The sequence below is a fragment of the Aplidium turbinatum genome, chromosome 2, assembly GCF_918807975.1.
Source record: "Aplidium turbinatum chromosome 2, kaAplTurb1.1, whole genome shotgun sequence".
NCBI classification, from domain to species: Eukaryota; Metazoa; Chordata; class Ascidiacea; order Aplousobranchia; family Polyclinidae; genus Aplidium; species Aplidium turbinatum.
The window spans coordinates 9272085-9286554 of record NC_137473.1 but is presented as its reverse complement, the minus strand read 5'-3'; the positions used below and the strand labels follow the sequence as shown (position 1 = coordinate 9286554).

Sequence of the window (14470 nt, the reverse complement as noted above, 5' to 3'; positions counted from 1 at the left end):
TCAACTTTAAATAAATTTCAACAAACATCATTACACACAGTTGGTTGCAGTTACAATATAACACGCGTTACTTCCCATGCAACATTAATACATATTGTCCACTAAAGTAAATAATTTTCACCTGGTGGTGCACATATGATCACATTCTTTTTTTCATTAGCGAGTTTAACAAGTTCCTCCTGATAATTTCGAAGCTTCATAGGCGTGTACTCTTGTAGGTTGTCATTTATTGCAGCTGTGGTTTGATGAGAAAGTATAATGAATAACTTGAAAAATAAAGCAAATAATCATGGCTACTACAAAACGTGCAATAAACGAACAAAAAATGAAGTTTTGCAGATTTTTAGAAAATTCAGTAATCCATCGATTGTATTTTTAGCCTATTTGTATCAGGTGTCTTGAAAATTTAGTATAAATAGAAAAACAATCGGTTAATTTTGTTACAAACTTTCATTTAAGCAATAAAATTTATAACCAAAGTTAGAGGAAAAAAACTTGGGCAAGCGAAAGCGCGGTCAACCTCTTGTGTAGAACAAATTAAAATATGTTACAAAAAATAAACTATATTTTTGTTTCAGCAATCAGCATCAAACGAATCGATATCAAACAATAGAACACTCGGCTTTGCTTTTTACACACGAACTTCAACTAAAACTGTTTTGAACAAGTACTGACCTCCAGTAGAAGAAGTTTGAACATTTCCGCTATCACCTGAAGCACCATTAGGTCGGTCCAAGTCATTTTCTTGAAACTGAAGAAAGTAAAAAGCGTTATTCATGCTTCACAGTTCAGCAACACATTATGCAAGGCCACAGTCAGGGTTTGTTATTCTCAACCAGCTCTCTGCTCTAGGTTAGTGCAGATGTTGCATATGACTCAGTATGGTGCAAATGTTTCTGACTTTACAATGTGGAGGTTAGCACATATATAAAAGTGTAAGATACCTATCATATTTCCTCCCAGCAATATTTCTATGTTGGTTGATGCGGGGTTTTACAGCATTTCTTTCAAAATTGACATAGATAAGCAACTTTCAGAGTTTGCAACTTGAGTCTGCACAGGTCAACATGTACGGATTTGCAAATAAACAGCTAAATTCGTAACACCGTAGCCTTGGCCGACAAATGTCACGTTGACATACCGTTATGTATTGCATTTGCTTTAGGCCACGTAAGCGTTTGAGTCTATGGACGACAAATAAATTCAGGAAAAACTTGCAGAATGATGGAGCAGCACTTCGCATCAATAGTGTAATACCGTAAATAACCAATTCGAAAACTTGGTCATGACACGTGATATGTTTTGAAGTGCACTTGGCACTATGTGAAACAGGAACAAAGTGTATCGTCAAATTCATCATGCAATGTATAATAGAAACTATGTCGGTGGTCAACTGTAAAACAAAACTACGAAATCTTTTGCCTCACTGACAATCTTGTCAGTGCTGTATAATACATGTTGACTGTATCACAACATCCATAATCTACTTAATAGTTTTGAAGCGTGGCCTGCGAAAATAGATGGCCTAAACACCATGAAAAAGCATTCAAAACTGAAGTCGATTGCAGATAAACATGTCCTTGGGCCCTATATTTTCCTAAAATGTTTTTCAAGTGTTGTTTATCATAAAAAACTTTAATATAATAAAAGAATTAGCCTATTTATCAAGAAATGGGGAAACACAATTCTTTAGTTCAAACCATCAATAGAATTCTCTATAGGCTATGTAGATTCAATGGTTTTTATTGGTGGGTATTACTTTATCAACTATCAATGTACTTACATTCAGATAAAAACATGAAAAAAGCACTGAACACTGAAACAATTAAACACTAAAAAAATACTTTTTGCAGATGTAAAACCCAAGCACACTTTCATCTGCAGTTGATTTCAGCCTTCAGTTCTAAAGTCTTGTGTACGGCGTCTAGGCTATCTATTTCTGTAGGCCATGTTCTGAAAACATGTTTTTCTACCAAAATACTGTGTTCTTCTCTAGTAAACTCACAATTGGCACGTTGTTAGCAGATTCAACATCCATCACATCACCAGCCTCCCCTTCAAGTGACATGAACTCCACTACTTCACCGTCTGAAGAATCCTTTAAAAACAACGTGTTGTTACAGAAAGTGTATACTCGACATTTGAACAACTTAAATATACATCAACTTAATACCAAATACGATGACCAAATACGTGAACTTACTGCCAAGTCACTAGATGGCCGGCTGAGAGGCTGCTCGTTTTCAGAAATCACGTGATCGTTCAAACTGGGACGTTGCTCATTCTCAGATATCATATGTGGATTCTGACTAGGAGGCTGCACGTTCTCAGTGATCATTTGTTCTTCTGCAGAATCGTGTACCTCGCCTGAAAATCATCAGCACAAGTAAAGTTTTAAAACATTGCACAGATGCATGATTATTAGTTGATGGAACAACTCTTGAACAGGTCTAAAAATTCAAATACATCGGTGCTATTGCGAATTGGGGTGCAAGGAACGAAACAGAACTTAACATAAGAGCAGCCCTGGCAAAGCAAGCTTCCAACAAATGAAATCAATTCTTTGCAAGAAATACATCTATTTTAAGACAAGGTTTGGAGTTTTAAATTGCTATATATATTTATTATTTATTCTCTTTTTCAATACAACCTGGAAACCTGCAACATCTCAACAAAATTGGCTGCGACAATTATTGTTTTTGAAATGTGGTGCTTCATAAGTATGCTACGAATTTCTTGTATTTGTGAGGCAGCTTCTACCAAAAAGTTGCGGCAGTCCATCACAAACTGCACTATATATCACTTTGGTTAGCCAGTAGCCACAGCTTATAGGCCATCAATGCTTCAGTAGTTCGTTTTTGGAAGTAAGTTACTCGAAGCAGTTAATATGAAGGCTACAAGGCTGTTACAAAGCCAGCTTAGTTTGCAAAGAAATATGCCAACTACTAACACCTTTTAGGCATTTATCCAGTTCAATGTACAAATAGTTGATTAATAAAAACAATCCACTGATTCCTATGAACATCAATTACTGCGTTACTGAAAAGATGCTAAAGTCATAGAAAGGATCAGGCACTAAGGCATTTAGAGTTTTACGTCAATTACTGCGATACTGCGTTGGTTCAATAGTGGAACCATCTGTTAAGTGCTAAGAAAAAAACAAGTCGAAACCCATTGTGGATAACTTTTCAACCACAAGTCAAAGGGTTACATAAAGCAAAAATAGTGAATATTGCAAAGATAACCTTTCAAGAACTTCTGTAGCTCACCTAAATCAAAATATTGCATAAGCAGATTGGCAAGGGTGCCTTCTGTGGAGTTTGAATACTGGCATTCTATAACGTGACAATGAAACTCCTTTATCCATCCCGGTCCTTTTCTATTTATGAAAAAAAATATCCACCAGATCGTGTAATTGTTTCCAAAATTTGTATACTTTGCACGTAGGAGATCTCTGCAAAATCAAACTCATTGAAAGTTCATTGTAGAAACCAAACAACTCTAGGTTTTAAATGATGTTTTTATTTTAAAACAAAATAGCCCAATAAGATTTATGGCTCTTTTTCGTATATGTTACTCAGCCTTTTTCTTCAGAATGTGGCACTGAAGTACAGACTACATTACTAGTGACCATACCATCTTCCCCAAACAAAATGGACCATAAGATTGTCTTAGATGATTAGGCAAAAGTCGGAAGCATAATCGAGTAGCGAGAGCCCTGGTGCGACATCGTTCAAGAGCATATGGTTGTGTTTTTGACAAGACACTTAAAGGCCGGAATCGCCCGTTTCGGCGAGTCCAATTCGGCTAGTCCGATTCGGCGAGTGCCCTATTAGGCGAGTTCCCTATTTGGCGATTTTTTGATTTTTTTTTTAAATTATCGGGTACCGTAGCCTAATTATCATTGCCGTTTTAGGGTTAGGGTCAAGGTTGGGGTTAGGGTCTTATTTCAACGTTTAGCCACGTTAAAACGATGTAAAAGCGGCAATGATAATTAGGCGACGGTACCTGACAACTAAAAAAAAATTTCAAAACTCGTCGAATAGGGAACTCGCCGAAAAGGGCTCTCGCCGAATAGGGCACTCGCCGAATCGGACTAGCCGAATTGGACTCGCCGAATCGGACTCGCCGAATAGTAGCAGACCCCTTAAAGGCATGCCTGAAGGTCCACTTAATCTACATCTTCAAATACCAAGCATAACAGGATATGACAAAAGACTGGTTGCTCTCCAGCAGTTTCTAGCCGTTTTCTAGCCGTTTCTAGCTGTTTCAGCCTTCGACGTAGCATGGAGATCACCACTAACACAAGCTGGTAAAAGGAAAGACTCTCGACCCAAAGTCTCATATAAAAAAGAAGTAAAGATTGAAAATAAAAATTGTAACTACTGCAGATTGGTAGAGCTGATTTGTAAATTCACAGATTTACTTTATCATAAAGTTTCAAAGCATACAAAAACTTTATCACACAGTTTCTACTACAAACCAAATTTTGTCAAATAATGTACAAACAGTCAACCTTTCTCCATCACTGAGCCATGGGCTAAGAGTTGTAATACATAAATCAGCATTTAAAACAGAAAGTTGTGGCTTTATTAGTTGGAATAGCTTTTTCATTTTGGGAAATTCTTCAACATGATTAAAGAACTTTTCACAGTCTTTTTCTTCCAGTTCACCACTCAACGCTGGATAAAGAAATTTTTGATCTAAGAAACACACACAAAAAAGTTATTTATTAACAAAAATCAAAAGTTTCATTTTTTGTCAACCATGCACTTGAAAAAAAAATTCAGACATTACGTGATATGCTACAAACAAGTAATATAAAAAAATCTTGCAAACTTTAAAGCGTACCGTCCTTAAATACTTGGTTGAGTGACTGCATAAGTTTTCATGGGTACAGGTCAATCAGTTATATACAACAGGAAATTGCTAATGGGATATCATAATCATAATATATGGGCAGATAAATTTTTGTTTACAAGTAAAATTACCGCTAAATAACAGATTCCATGTGATGGAAATTTAACTTATCTTGATAAGTATGTCTGTAACGATAGCTCAGTAGGCTAGCGCGTGACTTATGAAACGAAGAAGCTTCAAGATCAAGCAACGCTGGTTCAACCCTGGGTGTGTGCACTTGAGTAAAGCACGTTAAGGACTGCTCTCCATTCAGCAGCATCTAATGGATGAAATAATTTCCAGGCAACAAAACTTCAACAATCGGAAAATTCACTCTGATAATCTTGGTGACTGGGCCTGTGTCAGTGATTCAAAGCCTCTACATTCTACAAGTATGCGAAACTGCCAGGATTAAGCTCTGCAAAAAGCGTTCCCAGTCCGAGGATAAAGATTCAATCAAATTAGTCTTAGTTTTTATTTAAATTAGCAGTTGATTGTCTGAACAGCAGGTTAAAGTACTTAGGAGATAAACAATTATGGACATGATGAAAACCCTGCAGCAGACCATCATTTTTAAAAAATTTGAAAAGAGTTTGAATATCAAGACATAGCACGCATCCACTGTGCTAATTGAAATCTTTCTAAAGCTGAATGACAAATCCTTCGTGTACACTGCGAGTCTATGACAAATTAAGAAACAAGACAAAAACTAAATAGCCTAGATACAATATACAATAAAAAAACAGTCCGAAACCATTGTATTAAAAATACAGTTGTTGGTTTGTAGTCTAGAGCTACCTCATGCAAAGTATTCCCTGAGATAGATGCTTAGACAAACTAACTTAATCACCTTCACTTTCATTCAAAGCATCCAAAAAACTTCGTATAGTTGTTCGATCAGCTGATCTTTCTAGCTCTTCCAAAAACAATTGAACTTGCTTTGGTTGATTTTCAGCTTCTTTGCTGATCTGAAGACGAACTGAAGACACATTTGCAGTTATGCAAAATATTATCTATATCAACTTCTACATGTCAATATTATTATTAAATCATAAAAGAACATGAAAGAAGATAAATAACCAAAAAGAACACAGAAAGAACAAGTGAAGAATGAGGCAGAAAAAGTCAGACTAAATGGAGAAGATGTGATAGACAGAACAAGATTGAGAATAGGAGTAAAGACAATCACTACAAGAAAAGAATCGGTCACCCTTCCTAGAGAGGACATAACTGAGTTTGGATAATGATGATAAACTATTTGAAAAAAATCAGCACAAGTTTGTAATTAAGAAAAACAAAATCAAAAAAGTAGTTAAGCTGGTGTTGCCAGTAACACTTCACACTTGGAATGGCCCGTTCTGGTGAGTCCGCTTCGGTGAGTTCCCTATTCGGTGAGAGCCTTTTTCGGTGAGAGCCCTATTTGGTGATTTTGTTTTTAAATTATCGGGTACCGTAGCCTAATTATCATTGCCGTTTTAGGGTTAGGGGTAGGGGTTAGGGTCTTATTTCAACGTTTAGCGACGTTAAAACGATGTAAAAGCGGCAATGATAATTAGGCAATGGTACCCAATAATTTTCAAAAAAAATTCAAAAAATCACCGAATAGGGAACTTTCCGAAAAAGGCTCTCACCGAATCGGACTCACCGAATAAGTAGCAGACCCCTTCACACTATATGATATGTTTCTTTTAAGGCAACCTTTAATAAAATCTTTGTTATAAGTTTTATTAACAAAAAAGGCAACATTGTATTGGCCCCGATCGATATACAAGACAAACTTTGTCTTGATCTGAATTAATTGTAGACAACAGTTTTGTTTTTGGAATGAAATATTTCAATTTGTAAATTTACTTGCATTTTCGCTCGAAAATTACTATAAACACACAGTACAAAGCAAGTTAATATTTTTTTTTTGCAAAAACACTGTGCTCTATACATAATACAAATATTAGCAGGAGTCCACATCTTTTAGGTGCAGACAATTAGGTGCCGGTCAAATACTGTGAGGTCAGGATATTTAGGTGCAGCGCCCGGTTGCTTCTAAAGGTGCTATTCCCAGTAAAGTCTATTTCATTAGGTGCTTGATGGTAATACTGCAGATTATATCAGCTTGGCAGGTAGGGCAATGCTTTTCACACAAATGTTATACTGAGCAAAAAAAATATTGTTTTGTTAATGCGTGTATCTGGCATTTATTTGTGTTAGTCCAGGTTTGTGTCGGCGAAAGCTTTATCAATAAATTATTGAAGTTCCTAACATGACTGAGTTCACTTTTAGTTAAGTCAAATAATAACTAAGTAGTAGTAGAAGTAATCCCATTTAAAAGTAATTATTAAAAGATAACAGATTGCACAAAGCTGCGCCTTTAAACCACCTACTTCTACTCCAGCGGACAGCGGTACATGTCCTGTGGAGATTAGGTAGCCTACTGCTCTAATTGCATGCTGTGTGAAAAGCATTTCCCTAACTACCAAGCTGATATAATCTGCACACTTTATTGGGAATAGCACCAGAAATGACCAGGCACCACAGTTCTCCTCACCTAAATGACCTGACACCACAGTGTGTTCACCTACTTGACCGCGGAATAGCCCGTTTTGGTGAGTCCAATTCGGTGAGTCCGATTCGGTGAGTCTGATCCCTTAATAGGGGATTTTTTCAATTTTTTTTTTTAAATTATCGGGTACCGTAGCCTAACTATCATTGCCGTTTTAGGGTTAGGGGTTTGGAGTGAGGGTTAGGGGTTAGGAACTCACCGAATCAGACTCACCGAATCGGACTCACCGAATCGGACTCACCGAATAGTAGCAGACCCACTTGACCGGCACCTAAAAGACGTGTTCCCAAACGCAGGTAGGTACCAGAAGGCTACCACAAGAAATATATAATCTCATTCATTTCTCAAATATAAAATTCTTTAACCTGCGTTGTTGAAGTCAGGCATATAATCCAGAAGAGAAAGAGGAACAACAAAGTATTCAATCACTTTCCTGTAGTAGTTTATAAAACGCTTCACATTTTCTGTTTCATTTACAGTTACACTCTCCATGTTGCATCACTGGCACACTACAATATGTGAAATCAACTGCAATGTATTATAAAATGTTAATAAACGTCAACAGTCTAACAATTATCTTGTCAATGTTCATTCTTGTGATAACAAAGAGTAAAAGTCAATCAAATTACAGATGCAATTTAACAAAACGGTGAAATTAGTGAAAGACTATACAGTTAGCATTTCAGCTTCTTTCAGTTTTACATTCCAATGAGTATGATATCTTGTAAAATGTAGCCTCACTGCCTCATGTTATCTTTAGCTGTCACACTTGCAAACTCCAAAGCTAAATATAAAGCAACTGTTAAAAAAAAATATTCAAGTTATTAGACGATTTAAAAAATATATGTAATCAGTGTGTTTTTATTGCGTTATTTATTATTAAGCAAATTTTTATTTGCGTTATATGCATTTTCATTGCAAATCCGGAACTAACAATTATTGTAGTATCAATACAGGTCGTCAAGCATCAACATGAAAACTTGAGGAAAACTAGCAATGGTAACCAGACTTTGTAAGTTATGTGTAAAGAATAGCAATTATATGCGTTAGTTTATTTTGTCTATACATAAGATTGACATAATATAGGCCTTATGATTGTGTCAAAATACCCAATCTATGGCAACTTTTGGATAAAACTTTCATCAACAAAAATATATTAACCTCTTAAAAACAACCTAATCAATCGATATTCTAAAAGGTGTTAAGCAAAGAGATGTTTTGTCTGCTATACAGTTTTGCATGGTGGCTGCTGCAATAATACCCGAAACTGAAATCGAGTGTACAACTGGAATCACGATTGGCGATCATGTACTATCCAACCTAAGTTATGCAGACGACATAGCCATCATCAACAACTCTAAACTGAAAATGCAGTATTCAAATTAATTTGTCCAATACCAAATTTATGATAACCGATAAAATTAACATCACACTTCACAAAATGTGGCAGACAACCAAAACGATGGCAAGGCAACATCCAGGCATGGACATTGGACAGGTCTCAATTTAGCAACCCCGGAGAGTTAGCTCAAAATCACCAGTCTGATAAACAACTAAACAATGTTGATACGTGATCTGCTGCAAGCGAAGATGGCAACTGATGGGATTATTGAAAAAAATTCCAAAAATGTTTCTTCTTGCCTTTTGCTATGATGTCAATGTCATATATCATAATCAACACGTCAAATTTTGAATTTTATTTTTGAAACAGGTTATATTATGTCAACATGTCAAATTTTAAGTGTAAAAATTTCTGCTTGAGTATGTACAAGTAAACACTAAACATGGGAGAATTTTTCTTTTTATGTAATGGAATATTAGTGTTAGCAGAGACCATAGGCGCCTAACTATTTTTTTGGCCGTGGGGGCGAAAGCGTGTTTAATCAGCAGCAACTTAAATTCAGCAAAATGTCACGCAGATGGATTACGTAATTATGTTGTCACACTAGGATTGCTTTTATTGCCACACTAGGAGTTATCGTTACGTTCGACCTACCGTAAATTATTATAATTAAAACTTGACCAAAACACATGCCATGCGTCTGCGTTGGCTAGCGGTTGATGGACTGTGACTCTTAAGCTAAGCACAACAAAAAGTTTAGCAACGAACTAGATTTATTAGCATGAAACAAGAGACGAAAAGGTTTACTAAAATGTATACTGTAAATGGAATTGAAAATACTAACTTGATCATACGCTTGAAAATATACCTGTTGAAAGCAAAATCTTTCATGTTTACATCAATCAAAGCGCATCAATTCAACTGCACGTCACTTTGAATAAATTTAAAAGTTGCTGACATCCGTATACAGCTTTTGAAAAAGAGTTACGGAGAGACGTTTGATTAAGTTTTCGACTTGACATTGCTTCCTTTTTACTACAATATCGCAACTTATGACTGACCTGCTTTCAATTTGCTGTAAAACGCCCGTTTTCGTGTTGCAGATGAAACAAAAGATGCGCACATTCCTGCCTTTGATCGGGTTTCCATGGCAACGGTCATGTGTACGCCATGCAGTTTGCGCAAGTCTGTTGTTGCGTTGATTATGCCCCATGTGCGCAATGCGATTTGTACCAGCCCTTGTTGCGTTGGTTAGTGGTTACCTCGAGCCCAGACTTCAAGTTCATTTTCACAGCGAGCGATTCACTGCCGCGACTATTCACTGCAGAGGTTTGGACTTTCGAAAGCGACATCGAGTCTGTTTGCAAGCGCATTAAGCCAAACGCACGCTGCGTCTACGTAGCAAATTATGTTGTTTTTGGATGCATTTAACATCTGATGACATTAAATCGACGCAAAAAGGTAGATTTTGCTATGTCCCAGGCAGCAAATTCAGTCATTTTTACATTGATTCAACGTCTGCAGACGTTAAATCAATGTAAAAATGAATTTTTTGTCTGGGGTGGGATTGTAGCATCGATACTCGTTCTAGTGATTATTTATCACAAAGCTGTTGCGGTTTGCATTTAAAAAATGTTTCCTGCTGCCGATCGCTTGTTCATCTATTGTTTTATGTATCAATACAGCATAAAAAGTTGCTCCCACGCAGAAATATGCGTGGGGGGCCTGGCCCCCACGCCCCCACGGGTTAGGCGCCCATGGCAGAGACTCAACTAAAAATAAATTCCAGCCTTTTAATAACAATGATGTTGTTTTTTTGATGGTTCTCAATCTTGATGCATCTTGATGATTTGCGATGCATCTAGCGATAAGAATTTCAATATTCTTTATTTATTCATATCTCTGGCCTTCCTTTGTCTTATAGCAAAGTGAAATAGAATTGCACTGTAACTGTTAAATCAACAGTTACTGCAGTTTTAAAATAATGAGATCAAATGCATATGTCAGGGGATAATATCTGCAAGCATTTTATTTTGCCATTGAATTTAAAAACGAAGCAAAATCATTGCGCATAGCAGTTACAAAATTAAAACAACAGATCAGGGTATCACAACACACACAGTTTTAGATCCTTTGGCCTAACTGAAGAGCACTGGAAAGCTAGGCTAGTTTTCTAATATTTGACTTTTTATTTCACAAAATGAGATCAAGTTACAAGGAAGCTGAATCACATAAAATCTAAACCGAAAAAATATTTCGAGATTATCTGTTTATATATACACCTAGTTTGATCAATTTAAAAGATAAAAATCCATTTAAGCTTTTTGACTGGGAGTAAAGTCTAAAATGTTACAGATATTGGTTTAAGTTTGTTTTTAATAAGGCATGTTAAAGCAGTGGAGTTATTTTATTACATCATTTTAAAGATTGCCAAAAGATGTGTGACTGGTTACGGTATGGTACTTTCCACGTTAAATTATGTAAAAACTTCCAACATACGGTACGTAAAAACTTTATGTAATTTAACATGAAAAGTAACCGCTCACACATCTTTCGACAATCTTTAAAATAATTGCTGCGCTGGTTCGACTCTCGGGGTGTGCGCTTGAGCAACGTACGTTAAGGATTCCTCTTCATTCAACGGCATCTAATGGATGGAATAATTCCCAGGCAACAAGACTTCAACAATCGGAAACTTCACTCTGTCAATCTCGGTGACCGGGCTTGTGTCAGTGATTCAAAGACTCTACAAGTATGCGAAACTGCCAAGATTAAGCTCTGCAAGAAGCTTTCCCAGTCCGAGGATAACGATTCAATCAATCAATGTGTGATTCAATTTTTCTTGCCTTTAACTGCACTGCAATATATCACTTTGTAAAATTTATTTTGTATGTTATTCACTCGGAAGATGCGCAATGCACATTGTCATGATGCCCGAACGTCAGTGAAGCAATAAATCAACCAGTTTGTTGTTGCTTCTACTTTCACTAGATGAACGTTGCAACTAGTGCTAGAAGCTGGAACACATTGTTACCGAAACTGAAGCCTACTGAATCACAATAAAATGTTAAGACTGAAACTGTGGAAATGTTTAAATTAACTAGGGTGTTGCGACCGTACCACATTTTAAACTGATTGTCCTGCATTATAATGTCTGCGTTTTGTCGCTTCTACCTTTTTCTAGACCTCTGCTATGTTTGGCACATATTTTTTGTTGTATTGGTCAGAAATAATAACAAACTGAAGTGAAATTTTCGTCTGGTAACATTGTCTCTGTGACCAGGGTTGTCAGATTAGTTGTAGCCTTCCCTTCCAGATTGCATGTCAGTTTGATTCTAAATTATTCTAAATTTATTCTAGACATTTCATTTTAAGTCTAAAACAAAATACCATTAAATATGCAGTGAATGTTGTAAATATGATATAACTTACAATAAGTAGTGGTGAGAATCTTCATGTTGAAATGAAAATATCCCTACGATAAGATGATGCCAGCACATTTTTTATCAAATTTTGTAAGACTTAGCCTTTTTTCACCTCAATTTTATACCTGTGCCTGCGTGCTTGTTGAAAAAGTTTGTCAAATGGTTGGCAGTGTAAACGATGTATGCTAACAAATGAACACAGCAAGTGAAAGAGCAACTGTTTTTTTCTTTATATCATTAGAATTCTTGAAAAATGTACGTAGGGTTGCCTCCTGCTGAGAAGCCTTGCCCAGTTTTTGCCTGTTTGTGTAAGAGCTACCTTTAATAAGTTAATCGCTGTACAGTGTACATCTGCTAAAAAATATCATACCGTACATACAAATATTAGCCTACCCTAAAAGTGTTTCCAGAAAGCACTATAATCCATTATTTGAGTGTAATTTTGCAAAAATTTTCCAGGGGGCATGCCCTCGGACCCCCTAGAATACGCGTGTCTTCGAAATGTTCTTACTCCCCATGAGTTTTATTGCTTGAACCCTTCAATCCCTTGCTCAACCCACCAGGATACGCCACTGCGTAGAGCCATATTCTTCCGACAATAAACTTCACATACGCTTGGATTTTTGAACTTCTTATCTAACTTCTTCGATGCAACAAAATATGAAAATCAATAAATACCGTACCGGTACTTAACAATAACTACGGTACTGTATTCTGTAACAACCTAAAAACATAACAGATTAAAAGCAAACTTAACATACATGGAAATATAACCCAGTGTTAAGTGTGCGGAAAGTCCTGTCAGCTAACTAGGTTGCGTCACACTTCTCACAGACAGGCTTTCGCGCCAGAGAGCGTGCAATTTAGCAACAAAGTTTCAAAGAAAGAGACGGAACTAGGACAGAAAGTTACGCGCACGCGTTGCAGCTACTAAATGCAATGAAAAAAAGACAATTACCGAAACAATCTAGACTTGTCTAAACAATCCCAATTTGCTTCTAAAAATTATTCCAGATTCCAGACATTTTTTTTCTCTACTAGACAGTTCGTTTTGATTCCAGATCTGGAATCAATTATTCCAATCTGACAACCCTGTCTGTGACTTCCTCATTTCTTTTTGGATTGGGACAAACACAGGGAAATTTTTACAGGGGATTCCCCGATGTAAAAACTTACCTTTCGGTGCTGTGTTTCCATTTTTTATTGAAAATAGAAAGCAAGATACATTTTGCAACAAACACCTGGAAACGATAACTCAGTTGGTAGCGCGTGACTTCTGGAAAGAAAAGCTTCAAGATCAAGCGGCTCTGGTTCGACTCTCGGGGTGTGCACTTGAGCAACGCACATTAAGGACTGCTCTCCATTCAGCAGCACATAATGGATCAAATATTTCCCAAGCAACAAAACTTCAACAATCGAAAACTTCACTCTGTCAATCTCGGTGACCGGGCCTACGTCAGTGATTCAAAGCCTCTACAAGTATGCGAAACTGCCAGGATTAAGCTCTGCAAGAAGCTTTCCCAGTCCGAGGATGAAGATACAATCAAACATTTTACACTTTTGATGCCGATCATATAATATCATAATAACACAAAACCTACGCTGAGTTGAATTTGCCACATTATTTCAGAAGATTAGTAATAATTTAATGCTCCATTTTTTTTATAATGGAAATTGGCAAGGTAGGCCTAGCCGCCTAGCCTAACCTTACCCAAGGTTGCAATAGCAAACGACAGCAGGAAAAGCTGAATGTATATTTTGCAGTGACGTGCGGTGAGGTTCCTAGATGGTGAGGCACTAATTTTTTCAAGTCACTTTTACAATAAAATTTTTTAACAACAAAAATCGTATCATACTAATCAAAAAAATTAGCAGCATGCTTTCACAATTATTAAAAATAAAATCCATGCGCCTATCCTTTTGGACTAAAACATTTGTGACTTTGTACCCTTCTTTAGTTCTAACATTATCACTAGATATTGAAAACAAGAGACAGGGAAAGCAGAAACGGCAATTTTTAAAGCATAGCCACATAGCCACTTCTTTTTTGAGTAGCAATCTCTTTGAAAGCTGCAAGTTATTTTTTTTTGTTCAGTCGTCTGATGCAAACCTTATAAATTTAGAACCGGTCTTCCTTTATTTATGACTTCAACTTTGGATTGAAAGTTTATTTTTTAAAAATCTCTCAGATTTGACACTAAATCTTCCTCCATTTTTTAGTTAAATTTTATAAGAAACAATCCTTTA

General features: G+C 36.5%; 1 protein-coding gene across 1 annotated transcript in view; it reads right to left on the bottom strand.

The window, feature by feature from the left end:
- Window positions 1–7967, bottom strand: part of LOC145764927 (antiviral innate immune response receptor RIG-I-like) — a 32023-nt gene extending 24056 nt beyond the window's left edge. The window contains exons 1-8 of the mRNA XM_082576631.1: window positions 7822–7967; window positions 5750–5878; window positions 4517–4703; window positions 3270–3454; window positions 2204–2367; window positions 2006–2098; window positions 676–751; window positions 122–235 (exon numbers count right to left, since the gene is read on the bottom strand). Of these exons, the coding sequence (XP_082432757.1) occupies window positions 122–235; window positions 676–751; window positions 2006–2098; window positions 2204–2367; window positions 3270–3454; window positions 4517–4703; window positions 5750–5878; window positions 7822–7948 (1075 nt within the window). The 5' untranslated portion in view covers window positions 7949–7967. The remainder of the gene's footprint in view (window positions 1–121; window positions 236–675; window positions 752–2005; window positions 2099–2203; window positions 2368–3269; window positions 3455–4516; window positions 4704–5749; window positions 5879–7821) is intronic.
- Between the last annotated feature and the right edge of the window lie 6503 nt (window positions 7968–14470).